Consider the following 15,137-nt stretch of genomic DNA (forward strand, 5'->3'; position numbering starts at 1 on the left):
TATAGCGGCGCTGCTGGTGCCTATTATTGCGCTTACGCAACTTGATATTGGAGTTGTATCGGCTTAAAGACAGGTAATATTAGTCTATAATTAAGACTATGGATTATAAACTACGACATTTTTAGAAGAGAAGGTATTTATAAAGTAAAGCCACGATATCCGTGTATATAGTATCCGTTCCATCATAGTTGCGGGAAAGTAGATGCCGGATTTCTCGCTCGGTAGAAGTAACGATTCGAAATACATTCCCCTATATGATGTGTCCCACTAGAGCTTCTATTCTTGAAAGTTACTTGCCATCTAGGCTTATAGACCCCATTGTGAATGGCTTTTCGTCGTCATATTGGATGGCCATTAAGTCAGGATATACTTGTCTGTCACTGTCAAATTGAGAGAAGCAGCCAGCACCCTTAATGGCAGTCAGACTAGCGGAGTTTTCAGCTGCCGGACTGATGTAGGTGAGTGAAAAGCATTCGAATGTTATTGGGTGGCCATCCTTGTCTTTGGGTGTGTAACAATCGCCTATGAAATTTAGGGTAATTTGCTCGAGGACATTGATGCAATCGGAATCAGTGAATATGTCGACATATACCTGACCCGTAGGCGTAGGCTCAGCAGTTGAGGTTGGCGTGGTTTCTGTAGGTGCAAAGGACGCACAGTATGTACTCGTAACACAAGCCGTTTGATCTGATTAGTTGTTAGTGACACGTTCGGGACAAGGCCAACGGCGATGAAGAGTTGCATACCTGCGTGAGGTCCGAGAGCGCACTGAGTCGAAGTGGCGGTCGATACACAGGTTTCACCGGCTGGTGTACTTTGAGCCGTGGTAAGCGTCGGCAGGTCAGTCGGTGGGGGGCTAGAAGCCTCGGTTCCTGTAGGTGTAATTATCACGGTACTCGGGGTGGGTGCCGTGGTCGGTGAGTTTGTAGGTGCCGATGTCGATGCGCCAGAGGATGCCGTTGGGGAGCTACACTGACCACCATTTTGGCGCTTTTGGTTAGCGGAACATGAGCCGGTTTGACTGGGCATACGTTAGCAGGCAAATATGTAATAGTAGGCCTGGTCAATTAGGATAATACGCCAGGCCCGGGCCTCGTATAAACTCCCTAGTCGTCTTGAGGCTCCTTTGACGTATGATTTGCTACTTACCCTGGTAAAGCGTCCCATCGGTCAGTATCCATCATTTTGCCCTGAATCCAGCACTGCCAAATAGCCTGCTGAGGAGGGCCGATGTCTTCGAATGTATCCGGGTCTATCTTTTGATCGTTGCTGTATACGACCTATGATAAATATTCTTGTTAGACTTATGTAATTGCAGTATTGGTTCCTTAGAGAGACATATGCAGGAGAAGTGGAACAACACTTACCGTTGCTTTGCCGTAGCCATCATTCTTCAGACGATCATCGTCGGTCTGCCTCCTGTAGGTGAATTGCGAAATTGGCACACCGGGCATTAGTTGTCCCAATTCTGCTTTGAGTGGGGTGAGTCTGTCTGGAATCGTCTGACCCGAAACCACAGTTGTACCATCGAAGAGAGGTTGGAAGTCTCCGTTATTAAGACTGGCTCGCTGATCCGCGTTGGGAGTTTTTTCTAGATCCAGATCAAGATCATAGGTCGCTGGTGTCATTATGAAAATCTTCGTGGTCGCAACGTCACCAAAAACACCGCCCTGTACGAGAGCTCCAAGTGCCTCGGTAACGCCGTCCTCAGTTACACCGCCGGTTTGATCAGGTTGACGACCAGTGCTACAAGGGCAGATGTTAGCAAAGGTTAGCGAGGGGTTGGGGAGACGGTATAGAACAAGGAGAGGCTCTCTCAACGTACTTTAGGTAATCGATTACACCCGTCTGAAAATCGGCCGTGACATCCAGGCTGAAGCTTGGCTCCCAGAGGTGGCTGAGATATACACCTACACAACTAAGTATCAGTATTGAGTTCCTTCAGAACTGGCTAAATGACCAAAAGCTTACCAAGCCGGGACACCACTATGACGGAAGTGCAGCCTCTCAAGCTTCTGAGATAGATAGTGTGCTCGGAGTTGTCAAAGTATTCAAACCGAGAACTCGAGATTCCTAACTGGCCCATGTTGTCTTCAGTGATCAGAACCCTACCCGGCACGTTATTGATCATGTCATAATATTCAGAAATAACATCGGCGTCTGCTCTATTTGGAATATCACGCTCGGCCAAAGTTAAGTTTTGAGCATAGGAAAATAGGTCCTTTGCCTTCTTTGTGTCTGTCGTTGGCAGGGAAGGCGCTGCTGTAGCAGTTGCGACTTGACGTTTAGCCACGCAAGCCTCACAACCAGGGGTGCAAGAGTACGGGTACTCTGAACTTGATGCAGTTGAAGTAGCCGCGGTTGAGGTCGCGCTGTCTGTAACATCACAACCGAATACAGTGACACACGTTGAAATCACCGAGGAGGCGGTGGTAACAGTAGCAGTGTCAACTTCGAAAGATGTACTAGTTAAGCAAATCTCAGCCGACTCAGTCTTGCAACCATCATCAGGTCCATCGCTTGGCTTTGGCTCATATGTTGGTAACTTATCGGGACCGATAGTAATCGCTGGCCAGGGAGGTAGTGTGCCGCTGATGCCAATCGAGATGGAAAGCGATGGGGGGAAGGTAATCCCTGGTGGCGGACCAGGAGGGCGAATACCTTCGGGCAAGTTGAATAGCCAGCCACCGATGTCAATTTTCCCAAAGCGAATGCATATGTTGAAGAACCAGAGGTTGCATGGTATTACAGTTCCACCATCGGTCGCCTTTGGAGATAACGTCAGTGAAGATTTTAGATAGAGAGGACAAGCTTAGGGTGGTGGAAGCTTGGAAAGCAAGAGAGATCCAGCAAGTTACTATTACTGCTAGCGAGAACGTTTTCGTTGGTCAGACTTACCTTAGGTGCGTCCACAGTTGTGGTAACGGGAAAGATTACGCCGACCGGTATTGTCGTCGATGGTGTGCTGCTCGAGCTCGGCGGAGCTGTTGGGGAGAAAGTGAACTCAGATCCATCTCCATTTGTAACGGTGATTGGTGTAGTGACCGCCGGAGGGATTGTAAATTCTTCTCCGGCGCTTGAAATTACAGTCTCACCGGCAGGATCCGTTGTAGTAATAGCATCAGGAGGGCTTGACGAAACTGGGCTTGAGCTGTCTGGTGGCGGAGATACGGTCGGCAAGAATGTAAAAATAGAGCCATCACCATTTGTAACGGTGGTTGGTGTAGTGACTGCTGGAGGGATTGTAAATTCCTCCCCGGAGCTTGAAATTACAGTCTCACCGGCAGGATCCGTTGTGGTGATAGCATCAGGAGGGCTTGACGAAACTGGGCTTGAGCTGTCTGGTGGCGGAGATACGGTCGGCAAGAATGTAAAAATAGAGCCATCACCATTTGTAACGGTGATTGGTGTAGTGACCGCCGGAGGGATTGTAAATTCCTCTCCGGAGCTTGATATCACGGTCTCACCGGCAGGATCCGTTGTAGTGATAATCTCAGTAGGGCCTGACGATGAGATTTGGCTTGAACTGTCTGGTGGGGGGGAGACGGTCGGCAAAAATGTAAAAATAGAGCCATCACCATTGGTAAGCGTAATTGGTGTGGTGACCGCCGTAGGAATTGTAAACTGCTCGCCGGAGCTTGATATCACGGTCTCTCCTGCAGTATCTGTCGTAGTGAGAATGCCAGGCAAGCTTGATGAGCCAGTTGCTTCCGTGGTAGGTTGGAAGGTAACGACAGAGCTATCCGGCAAGGTGACAACGCTAGCAGTAGAGATATCGCTAGGAAGAGTAACGGCCCCTGAAGTATCCGAAATCACTGTTTGCCCGAGGGAGTTTGTCGTGGTAACGACACCAGGGATAGTTGTAGGCGGGGACGAAGACCCAGGAGCAGTAGTAGATGTTTGAAAGGTGACAACAGAACCATCGGGCAAGGTAATAACGCTAGCAGTAGAGATGCCTGTAGGAAGCGTAACGGCTCCTGAACTATCCGAAATTACGGTCTGTCCGAGAGAATTGGTCGTTGTAACAATTCCAGGTATTGTGGGAGAATCAGGGGTGGTGGCGGACGAGCTTGAGGGCAGACTGCTGCTGCTTGGCGGAGGGACGACTGCAGTGTCATTTGAGGTAGACTGTGTTGTTGGAATGCTGCTAGTGACGGATGTGACACAAGTAGTCTTCGTAATAGTTGTGTGTACAGTTGTCACTACCGGAGCATGCGATGAAGTCGAGTGACCCTGGCATTCAGGGCGTTCGCTACAAAACTTGCCCTTGCAGCTGGTGCCGCAGCAGCTATAGGGAACAATGCAATGGTCTCCAGGATGGAGAGTCGATAGCAGCGGGTTGGCGTCCAGGAGACATCTGAAATCGATAATAAGTTCCTCCGCAAGTTCCTCTAGCGTGGCAAAGTCAGAGAGATGGACTTCGACGGAGGTGTCAGTGTTGGCAGATATGACAACGTCACGCTCTGCATGTTGCTGCCGGTTCCTTGTGGGAATCCATGAGGCTTGAGTAAGACTTGTCGCGAGCAGGACCGCTAAGGTCCAGTGGGCAAACACCATCTTAGTGTGAGCTTGGCAATGACATAGGAAACGGGAAAGACTGTTTGTTTGAGGAAGTTCGAGGACTTACTTAGACGGACGTGGATGCAAATTATGTATGCCTCTCGTCCTAGCTGTGGTCAAAGTATTTCCCTCTAGCTGCGTATCGAAAAGCGCCACCTTCTTCGCCGCAGGCAAGGGATTGGTGGATTGTGAAGCAACGCTTAGTCGTACTGTATATTAAAGTACTTATAAAACATTGCTTAATTTCAGCTACTCGATCCTTCGATCCTTCGATCCTTCGAGATTGCTAAAATCATAGACAGTGGGGATAGAGTCTGGGAACCTAGGCCACTCATACACTTACCTCTAGCTCAATTCTCACCCGCCTCCGGCACCAACAAAATGCGAACCCGTCCCGTCTGCATCCCACCCGCACTATAATTTTCCCTTGTAATTAATGCACACTGTTCGCATTTTGGTGGTGCCGCACGGAGGGGTTGGGGTGAGAATTGGGCTTACTAAGCTAGGAGGAGTAGATATATTGGCTAGGAAACTGCCGGTTGCTAATTTTGAGCCTGACATCCTATGGAGGGAAGATCTGCGTCTTGGGTTAATTAGATGGCCTTTTTTAGCAGACCACCCGTTCCTGTTATATCCGCAATACCAACAACTACGGGTTATTCCAAAGCCCCTTGTCACTGAGGTATGCAGCCACGGCCTCGCCGCCATCTCACATCGCCAGGGTCTGGTCCGGTGTTGGAATCCCTTTTCGTTAGACCTGCGCCGGTTAATTACCTTTGTTTTGGGGGCGAGGGCTTTACCTCACGATTGAGGCCGTGCAAGTGGATTATTATATCCTACAGTACAGTACGGCGCCGAAGTTTCTGTACAGTATATTGGGTGGATCCGTGGATCGCGGCCCCTCAATTAGTGACAGGCCAAGAGTCTTGATCAGCACCTGCGGAACCGAATGAAAGGTGCACTTCCCACAAGTCATCAACACCACTCAAATGTTGATCATCTCGGCAGAGCTGGTGCTCAATAACGTATAGCTGTGATACAGGCACTTACTCGCTTTCTGAGTTAGCAGAGTTCGAAACAGAAACTCACTTTCTCGGGCTGCGACACAGCCTCACGTTTAACTATGCAAGCTGCGCAAGCTGACAACAGTAGTCTTATCTAAATTAACTATGTATCTTGTTTGGGGGAGGGGCTGAAGCATATTGGCCAAGAGGCATGGGTTATGAGGAGAAAGGCGACGTTGAGGCCCGGACTAGCGACATGTAATATGACAGGACCACATAAACTTCAATTTAAGCGCTTCGCTGAACGGACCCCAAATTGGTGAAAGCACTATTTGCGGAATTTCAAAGCCCATATTTAGAACTTACCACATGGCTTCTCTACTTCGCAATTCATGGACGCCATTTCGGCGTCCACCAACATCTAATCAATAACTCCTACGGCGAGAACATTGCAGCCGAGATATATTTAGATCTCTCTTTAATGCAGTGTTGCTAGCGAGGCTGATGCGGGCTGCGCCCCCCAGTTCTTGTGGATGCGCGGCCCCTCACTTTAGTCAGGTTCTATAAGTTTCATCAGCTCACCGAACCAATCGCAGGATGCATATATGGTACAGGCTGGTGAGACACGGAATAAGCATTTTACGCCCAAAAGCTTGGCTTTCACCGCCGCTCGGCGGATCTCCCAATCCTAAAAGCCGCGATTTGATGTGATATTCAATTAGGAAACGCAAATATTTCTTCTCGGGCTTCGTCTTTTCGTCTTGGATTTCACGCACCGACAGCGGACAGTGGATTATGGAAAATAACTAGGGCACCCGAAAGAGGTACGTAAGCTAAAACGGCCATACTCCGGCACAATAACAAAATGACAGGAGATTGACAGGAAAGGGTTGCCTCGCCTCACGTGCTTAGCCCTCACTCCCCCTCCTTCCCCCGCTTCACCCCAAATACACCCTCCAGGCGGCAAGGGCTCAGATTACACGCCGTGCCAATCGGTATGATTGAGACTATCGTTCAGGCGTTACGCAAGCTTGTGTATGGCAGAGCAGACGGGATGCCTAATTCCCTTGAGTCTATGGTCGTGTGTAGTTAGATGGTGGCTACGGGCTATATGTTGCTATAATTAATATTAATAAACGTCTCCTAAGGTTTACTGTATTTTCTTACTACTAGCTCTATAAGCATACCAACCATCATCAGTTTTGCAATTCTTTTCAGTATACTTGTGTGGATTTTCGGCGGATCCCCATCTAAACCCAACCTTGGCCGCTGGCGTCTGCCACACTGACCTCAGATCACTTGGCAATGGCAAACAGGATGCTTATCTCGACCTTGATTATGATAATCTCCTCTTTGTCGATCTGGATGGCAAACCTGTCGGCGGTCGGACATGCAACATCATCTACGAGGACGACGACCCGCACTCCGAAGTGCGTATCGTACTTGACGAGAAGGGCAAGGTCGTGGACATGTATATGGGCGACCTAGATGCTGGCTTGTGGACTAGGGAGGCGCATAAAAGTTTCAATTCGGAAAATGTGACTGTTGATCCCACAACCGTCACTGTCACGACGGATGTTCTGGCGGGCAACGTGTCCCGACCCACGTTCCCTGCGAGTACGGCTGGGGCCCAGACGAGATCGGGAAGCGTAGTGACACCTGCGCCGTTTGCGTACCATCATTAACAGCATTAAACATATCAATGGGGGTTTCTTTCTTGTAGATTGCTTCATGCCCTCCATCTTAACGGCACTTTTCAGCTGCGGCTAATTAGCAACTTAAGTGCACAAACCCAGCTGATGCGTCCTGAAGATTCGCCCTACGTTCCGTCTCTCGAGCGCTACGTTCCGTCTCTTAAGTCTAAAAGAACATGATTAAGTATTTTTGTCTTTAACCCATATCTAGATTAAATCTAAAGTTCAGGCAAGGAAAAAACGAAAGATTTAGATTTATAAAGATATATGACGGGCTCTTAGCTTAGTTAGAAAGATATTAAATAAAATTAAAGGATTAAGACTAAATTTGTATATAAATCACTATTAGTTAGGAAAATGGTAGTTGTTCGATAGCGTATCCTCGTGACTGGTTTCTTGTGAAATTGCATATCCAACTTAGAAAGTCTTCGGGAGTAAGTGGGGTCCAAGTCTTGCTAGGTGACTACCTAGCACCTCCATCCCCGTAGAATAGAGCGTAGAAATCGTTTCCGGATTGAAGGCGGGATGGCTCCGGGATATCTACCATGTTGGAGGGATATAATAATCCTCCCAACGATCCGACTCAGCATCTTTGAAAGTATCGATAGTACCTTCTACCCCATCCGCCCCAACAGACCAGACGCCTTTTTCAACCAGCTTGCGCCAACAACCTAACAAACGCTCCAGCCGCTGGGAGCGGTAGTAGTCACCACCAAAAGGCTTATATCCATGCTGAAAGAGCTCTGAAAAGCGTCCCCTATCAACAAGGGACCTATCGCTTTTTCGTGCGCCTACGCTCTTGTCCCAATCATCATTAAAGGTGAACGGGAGCAACAGCTGAAATCCCTCCTCAGCCACGTCAAGGCCGTTTCTCTCCACTGCCTGAGTATATAGGCCTGCAGAGACGCGAGATGGTGTACACGTTTCGGTGGACCTTGAATAGAAGTCCGACAATAAAAATGGAGTTGTTGTTCTCGTGAGCTGGATAGGACGCTGGTCTCCGGTATCAGCGGGAAAAAGACACACTGGCGGTGCGGTGTACTCAGAGCGGGGTAATACGCTAAATGGCTGCGCTGCCACAAATCCAGCCGAGTCAGCCGGGGGCAGGAGAAGGCCCGGAGCGATGTAGCAGAACTGGGGGCGTCTCGCGCGCGTTAGAAACGCACGCGCAAAGGAAGGATTAGGCACCGAAGCAGCGTCCAGGACAGTTGATGCGACTAGTGGCTCTGGATTGTCCGCGTTAGACCTGGAAATAGGGCTGATTAGCAATGGTGGGTTTGGTAGCTGCGAGGTGCGCGCCTCAATGGCCTGACACAGTCGATCCCACTCGGCGACACACGTAGTAACCTGGGCTTCGCTATAGGGCCGCCACTCCCAAGGCCCGATCTTCTCGAAGTCGAATAGGGCTGGCTCTTTATGAGGCGAAGCCACAACTTTTCCAATATGAATAAGGTCGATCCAGTTGGTGAGTAGTGTCTCTAGTGGGTTCCAAACGTGTGGATTACCCTCAACTGGAAACCCACAGTCATATTCATCAAGATGCATGAAGATCGCGACGCGGTGGAAGCGTTGGTGGTAGATAACACCGCCACCACCGCCCACAGCCGATAAGCCCGTTTCGACAGCGTACAAGCGCACCAGGCTGTCAACGGGCTGATCTTGAATATCAGCTGTAAATTCCTCAAAAAGTCTGTTTGGCCCATCGATACCCCATGCAAAAACAGAGAATGGGAGGTATTCGTGAGGATTATCAAAAGGAAAAGGAGATATCATAGCGGTGTCAAGGAACGCCGCCAGTGACGGATCAAGCCTTGGACGACAAGCCTCAGCTTCCGCTTCATCACCGAAGGCCGTGAAAAAGTTGCTGTTGGCATTCAGAGTTGCTAGTGGGCGGCCTTCAGCGAGCCAGGCATATTGGATCAGGTAGTTGTGTAAAGCTGCACATCGTAGGTAATCCATCCCTTCGACATCATCTCGTGGAGGGTTATCTAGCCTGACAAGCAAGCTAGTGATGTCCGGAAGTTGAGAAAGATCCATTGAGATCAAATCGGTGTGTGTGGCTGTCAAAGGGTATAGTAGTAGTAGTAGCCATTACGTTGTTAAAGAAGAAGGAAAGTAAGGTTAGTAGGGGTTATAGATAGTCGCTTTTAACGCGTTGTATATCACGTGACCTGTCGCCTTATCACGTGCTTACGTGACTTCACACCAGGCTGCTTGTGAGTCGACATATCCAGAATCACACTCTACCATCGCTCTGACCACTTCCCCCTCCCTCACTCCACGAGCCATCCCGCTAAGTAAAGTAAACCCCTCGGTCCCACGTTCCCCGCTCCATCACCATCACCCCTGATTTACCTCGCATACCACTTACCTCGCATCCCCGAAACACACCGACAATCCCACCCCTCACCGCTTGCATCTCCCCGCGCACAACAGGCATCCATCCAAATGCACACAGCGCAAGCAAACAAAAAGCAGGGAAGAGGAGTAAGTAGTAAAAAATGGGCGTGACAAAAAGTCTTGATGATTAGAAACTACTTTTACTATGTACTTTATATATGTCATCACCCCCCCTTGCTGTTCGGTATGTAACCCAAACCCAACCCCATGGCCATCCATCAGACGGACAAAGACGTGTCCAAACGAACTGCTGCTGCCGCATCGGCTTTCCCTCCCTGGGCCCCCCAAAAAAAACACAAATAAGGAGAGTTTCCATGACACTCGGGTGCCGCACTGGCTATTGATACTGTACAATGGATCGCATTTGACCCCGCTCCAAAACCCCCCCTACCCAAAAACGCAGCAAGGAAAAACAAGTATCCCAGTAAAAGAGTGGTCTTTTCCCAAAAATAAAATCGGGGGTATCGCGAACCGCTGGCCGTAAAAAAAATTGTAAAGATAATCAAAAACTCGCTAAAAATGCTCATAATTTGTCCCCACCAGAAACCACCGTAAAAACTCTCTCTGAGGCGCCGTCTAGGCTAAGTATCCAGAGCCAGTGCTTGATTTCCGTTGGCTGCTGCGGACGCGGTTCCATAGCCGCTTGACGACGCTGTCGTCTTTGTCTTGCAGGCCCCAGCCATCTGGTCCCTCTAGGGGTCCGCGCATGATGGGAAGCTTCTCCTCCATGGGAAGAGAGTCCAGGGTAATTTGGCTCTTGTTCTTCTCCTTAATTCCCAATCCCAGCCCGTGCCCTTGCCCCTGCCATCCGTAGAGCGTACCCTCATCTGCCCTGAGATCAGGACGTGTAAGAGTCATCCGCAGGGTCATCTCTCGGCTTCCCGCGCTCGCCAGGCTGTAGCTCTCGTGGTGCTTGTGCAGCATGGGCTTGCGGATCCCCAGGTGCAAGAACTCGTCAGCACCGGAACCGCCGAGGCTCATCAGCCTCCCGTGGCTCCCACGGTGAGCTTGGAAGCTACCATCCATTGGCGTGAGCGGTGAGTCGAGGTCGGGCATCGACACATCGTCGTCCAGGAGACTACCAACATCGTCGAAGAATGTGTGCGGACTCGGGGCGAGGACTGCGGGACGGACCGTGTGGGCGCGGTCCCGTGTGACGCGGATGTTCGGAAGATGTTTTACTTTCTTTTCCGCAGATGGATCCGAAACACCGTCTGTGCTAGGGAAACCGAACTCGATGGCTTCATCGAACTTCTGGGGAGAGGCAAGGTAGACGCGAAGCTTCAGGCGAGCTTCCGGGTCTTGGTAGTGGGTCGCATATGGATCTATGGACATTCGAGGCGATTCTGGTGTGTACCTCGGGCTTATGAGAGACACGGCCCTAGACCGTTGCCGGGTGTGGCTTTGGCTTTGGGAGGCTGCTCTGGAGAGCGTTCTTGAGGGTGCCCTAGAGGGCGTTGGCGGTGGCTGCGACGAACCGGAAACTGAAGCGGCACGTGCCGGAGATGAGAGTGATGAGCGGCCGAAAGGACTCTTGCTGATGGAGATGTGACGGCGAAAAGAGGGGCGAACGGATGATGAGGGGTCGGGGATGACCGTTCCTGGAAGATTTGCGTGATAATCATCGAGAACTAGTCGAAGGTCCAAGTCGTTATCTTCATCGATCCACCGGAAGCTCTCCTCCATTGCTAGTGCGATGCTGGTGGGGCGTTCCGACATTACACTTCTAATTGACGAATCCATACTTAATCGTGTCGGACTTGGTGGCAGTTGGCTTATGGGAGTAACGGTCCTATTCCGACGACTGGATTTGTAAATGGCCTCGTCCGCTGCGTCGAGGATAACGCTATCTCGCCGGCTGGTGAAGTGAAGTTGCTCTTCTTTTGTGAATTGTTTTCTGCGAATCTTGTCTGGCAATGACATAAACCAGGCAACCTCTGCAGCAGTGACAGGTTTTGATCGAGACCCTCGTAATTGTTGGGAGTTGGACAGGAGAGTAAAGGGTTGTGGAATTGATTTCGCGATTGACTTTTTTCGTAGTCGTCGTTGTGCAACGGGGCGTTTTCTAGAGACTGGAAAGTCGAAGTCGCTAGGCGCCGACGAAGAATTCTGGGAAAGTCGCAGTCTTTCTAATGTCGAGAAATACTGGAAATGAACAATTAGTATTGCGTTGCAAAATTGAAATGCTGTGGAAAGAAAACGAAAGGGGGGTTGTATTATATCTGCAGGTACGAGGCACACAAGTAGTTGGTGCCCCGGCCAGACCAAGCGTGCATGAAGTCAAGACGCTACAATACAACGCTATAGCCCTGCAACCCCTCAAGAGCACGGAAGATATCAACATGTGCCTGCGTGTTGCCAGCACATTCACCAATTCTGGTGTGATAACTCGGACTCTTGTTTCAACGTGATCATCCCATCTTTCGTAAAAATGTTTTGACCCTGACATCGAGGATGGGGATGAAAAGGAAGTAAGGGCCTCGTTGGGGAGGCTTGGCCGAGACACATGGTCTCAGGTTACACTTGACAAGAAAGGGTCTCTCCAGAACACGTACCTTGCGTCGAACAGCAATTGGGAGGCGTTCAAACTCCTCCTCGCTCGTTATTCCGATCATCTCGCTCAAGTTCTTTCGTCGTGATGGTCCAGGAAGTCGTGGTCCCGCTGGGACAGAGGATGCGCTTGATGAATATGGTCGACCAGCGAACTCGGCAAACATCTCACCACGGCTGGGGCGGTTCGAGTCGATATTCGAGGGGATGGATAAAGAGAGAGCGGCGGAGGTGTAAAAGGATCGGAGTGGGATATGCTGCGTATTATGAAGACCCGAATTGGCGAGAGAATCTAGATGCAAGACCGACATGATTGGGGATAAATATGACCACTGCCAAAAAGCAGGAAGCTGGGCTGACAGAATCGACTCTCCTGCAACGATGTGGGGTTTCCCGCGTTTTTTTAAGCCGATAGTGTAGTCGTGGAGTATTGGTTTGAAGCTATCGACTCGTGGCAAAGCGATGGTTGCTGGTTATGGGGAAAGAGCTGAGACGGGTAACTGACAGCTCACAACGGCGGGCATATGTAGCTTTGTAGGTTCGAGGAGGGAATCCGGACACGGCCTGGCTTGTGTATGGTCGGAGAAAAAAAGAGGCCAGCCGTGTAAGTGTACGTATGTATGCGTATGCGATGCAGTTGAAGCAAGCAGGTCAATCAGTTCAAATCATGCCGTGAGACAACGCTGCAGAAGGAAAGAGCAAATGGTCCAGTCATATGTATATGCAGGCAGCGGCAGGAAGGATGGAGTCCTGTCTGTATAGTATACTCCCTCGTCCAGAGTATCTCGAATTGGAGAGAATGGAGACGACGACCCCCTGGTCCTTGTCCGGCCCATGCTGGTCTTTCATGGCTATCCTACCCATTCGTTTTCCTTTCATCTCATTTCTCGATTGGGCGCAGTTAAGCGCGGATTTGGCAGTTATCCGTAGACTTGTATCCAGAAGGGTATATGAACGCCGATCACAGCAGATTGCAAACAGAATGAAGATTAGTGTAGAGTAGTGTAGAGTACTTGTGCATAGAGAAGCATGGGTGTTATTGGTGTTATGGGGGGTTATGGATATTATGTATGGATATGGATATAATGTACGAGGATGAGATGTGACGAGGCGACGATTATGTTTGACGGTTGATGATGGGACACGAATAGTAAAAAATAGTTCAAGGATAATTCAAGAATAGTGTCAATACAGTAAGATACACGGCGCATAGTGCAACACGGCCTAGTAAATACAGCAAATCAGGTACAGAAATGGTAGAGAAAGGTAACTTTCGGGACGGGTTCCTGTCATCCCCCCTCTCTCTAGTAGCCAATCACATGACTTTATATTTTCTACTCTACTCCCACTCTCCTCATTACTCCACAGAGCTATAGAGGAGTCAGGGTTCTAAAGTATCGCAAAGTACACCACAAATAATCTAGGGTCGGAGATGGTGGTGATTGCACTCTAGTTTTCTCTAGTCCCACCCACTTGGTACTCAGTGGTACTCAAGCCAGTACTAGATTGCTACAATTACTGTTACTGTATATATTAACATCCCCACTGATCCCCAGTGCTCACAGCATCCCACCCCATCACATCACATTAATCACATCAATCACATCACAGGAGTCCATCACAGCACATCAATGGATCCCCATCATGGCATTAGCCCCTTCATTAGACCTTTATTAACCCTCCATATAATGCCAACGGCAGTATCATAACAGCCTTAACCACAGCTAAGAACAGTATCTAGATATTCTGCCCTTTTGCTGACTGTATGTACTGTTTGTTAGACTAGAATACCTCATCTATCGTGAACAACTACTCCCCCTCCCTAGCCGCTCGCTGGATGTCGGCAACGGCAACAAATCCGCCCTGCCCCTGGAACTAGTAGGGGCTCCGCCGCGTGTGCGCCCCCCGAATCCCCGCACGCGCTGGGGCAAGGCTAATGAGGACATGAGGACCTCTCGGTAGGGGATGCGATGACCCTTCGCCACGCCACACTGCAGGGTGCGGCGAGAAGGAAGGAAGGGGAAAGGGAAGGGGAAAAGGAAAAGGAAATAAATGGGTACTTGCTTACGTCGCTGCTTGCTGCGACTCTGACGCGTTTGCATCCCACAGAAAACTAGATGCACTTATGGAGCAAGCATACGACGTACGTTTTTTTTTCTTCTTGTTTCCCTTGGTATGCCACGACATTGACAGGACGAGAAAGACGGCGTCGTTGCAGATATGCACGGCAAACGCACGACAAACGCACTGCTTCATCATGGTAAGACACGGCGTCGGCGATCTAACTGCTCTCTTGCCAACGTGCATGCTCCAGTAGAGAGAGGCGTCTACGAGGCCCACAACAGCCAACAGCCCGCCGTCCACACACACACAAACACAGCAGTAGCTCCTTCTCTACTCTACCTCCTCTACCTCCGTCGTTGCCCATTCCGCAAAACGGGAACGGAAACAGCACGGTCTGGCGCCCTGGACCACAGACACCGACCCAGCCAAAAAAGCCATTGTCACAATCCGCAATCCGGCACTGCCCGTCCACCCAGTTTCAGACTGGCGCCGGCGGTGAAGACGAGCCTGATTCGCTGACCGCCATACTAAATGGGCCGGCCCCAGATTCCGCTCCGGGGCTTGGGGACAATTTTAACGCCAACGCCAACACCAGCGCCAGCAGGCACTAGATTAGCATCAGCGCCAACGCCAGCGCCAACGAACGCCGTCTTATTAGTTTGTTGTCGCCCGTTCGGTGCCCACGACGCTACCTTTACGGCACACGGCAAACTGGGCAAGTAGTATGTACAGCACGGCCGAGAACTGGACTTCTGTGCACAAGTTCCGGCAATCTGGGTGCCACCCTTCGAGACTCCGGATTGTGTAACCCGTGATATAGCGAGATATATTACTCTGCAGTTATACAAGCAAAGTAATCAAGGGA

At 50.0% G+C, this 15,137-nt stretch overlaps 4 protein-coding genes across 4 annotated transcripts; 1 reads left to right on the forward strand and 3 right to left on the reverse strand.

Moving 5' to 3' along the window:
* Positions 1-62: 62 nt before the first annotated feature.
* Positions 63-5,622, reverse strand: VE01_09066 (uncharacterized protein). Its single transcript, XM_018278482.2, has 8 exons — positions 5,059-5,622; positions 2,899-4,974; positions 1,972-2,767; positions 1,826-1,910; positions 1,368-1,746; positions 1,150-1,280; positions 747-1,021; positions 63-687 (listed from the first exon to the last, which is right to left on the reverse strand). The coding sequence occupies exons 2-8, from the start codon at positions 4,555-4,557 to the stop codon at positions 290-292; spliced, it is 3,723 nt and encodes a 1,240-aa protein (XP_018126541.1). The 5' UTR covers positions 4,558-4,974; positions 5,059-5,622; the 3' UTR covers positions 63-289.
* Positions 5,623-6,561: 939 nt separating this feature from the next.
* VE01_09067 (uncharacterized protein) lies at positions 6,562-7,249 on the forward strand (the record flags this gene model as incomplete). The annotated part of the gene is made up of 2 exons (XM_018278483.1): positions 6,562-6,599; positions 6,859-7,249. 2 exons carry the CDS (start codon positions 6,562-6,564, stop codon positions 7,247-7,249), a joined length of 429 nt encoding a protein of 142 aa, XP_018126542.1.
* A 260-nt stretch (positions 7,250-7,509) lies between these two features.
* On the reverse strand, positions 7,510-9,416 carry VE01_09068 (uncharacterized protein). The gene has a single exon (XM_018278484.2). It carries the CDS (start codon positions 9,293-9,295, stop codon positions 7,799-7,801), a length of 1,497 nt encoding a protein of 498 aa, XP_018126545.1. The 5' UTR covers positions 9,296-9,416; the 3' UTR covers positions 7,510-7,798.
* Positions 9,417-9,763: 347 nt separating this feature from the next.
* VE01_09069 (uncharacterized protein) lies at positions 9,764-13,316 on the reverse strand. The gene is made up of 2 exons (XM_018278485.2): positions 12,214-13,316; positions 9,764-11,803 (listed from the first exon to the last, which is right to left on the reverse strand). Exons 1-2 carry the CDS (start codon positions 12,517-12,519, stop codon positions 10,235-10,237), a joined length of 1,875 nt encoding a protein of 624 aa, XP_018126546.1. The 5' UTR covers positions 12,520-13,316; the 3' UTR covers positions 9,764-10,234.
* Between the last annotated feature and the right edge of the window lie 1,821 nt (positions 13,317-15,137).

Source organism: Pseudogymnoascus verrucosus, assembly GCF_001662655.1.
Source record: "Pseudogymnoascus verrucosus strain UAMH 10579 unplaced genomic scaffold scaffold_56, whole genome shotgun sequence".
NCBI lineage: Eukaryota > Fungi > Ascomycota > Leotiomycetes > Thelebolales > Thelebolaceae > Pseudogymnoascus > Pseudogymnoascus verrucosus.

What these genes read in the sequence shown, in the direction of transcription:
- VE01_09066 (XM_018278482.2), bottom strand. Translation starts at nt 4,557, where the DNA reads ATGGTGTTTGCCCACTGGACCTTAGCGGTCCTGCTCGCGACAAGTCTT. An exon ending in ATGGCTACGGCAAAGCAACG is followed by an intron (nt 1,281 to 1,367) that starts GTAAGTGTTGTT and finishes TATTTATCATAG; the next exon opens with GTCGTATACAGCAACGATCA. An exon ending in CGATGGGACGCTTTACCAGG is followed by an intron (nt 1,022 to 1,149) that starts GTAAGTAGCAAA and finishes ACGTATGCCCAG; the next exon opens with TCAAACCGGCTCATGTTCCG.
- VE01_09068 (XM_018278484.2), bottom strand. Translation starts at nt 9,295, where the DNA reads ATGGATCTTTCTCAACTTCCGGACATCACTAGCTTGCTTGTCAGGCTA.
- VE01_09069 (XM_018278485.2), bottom strand. Translation starts at nt 12,519, where the DNA reads ATGTCGGTCTTGCATCTAGATTCTCTCGCCAATTCGGGTCTTCATAAT. An exon ending in CAATTGCTGTTCGACGCAAG is followed by an intron (nt 11,804 to 12,213) that starts GTACGTGTTCTG and finishes GTTCATTTCCAG; the next exon opens with TATTTCTCGACATTAGAAAG.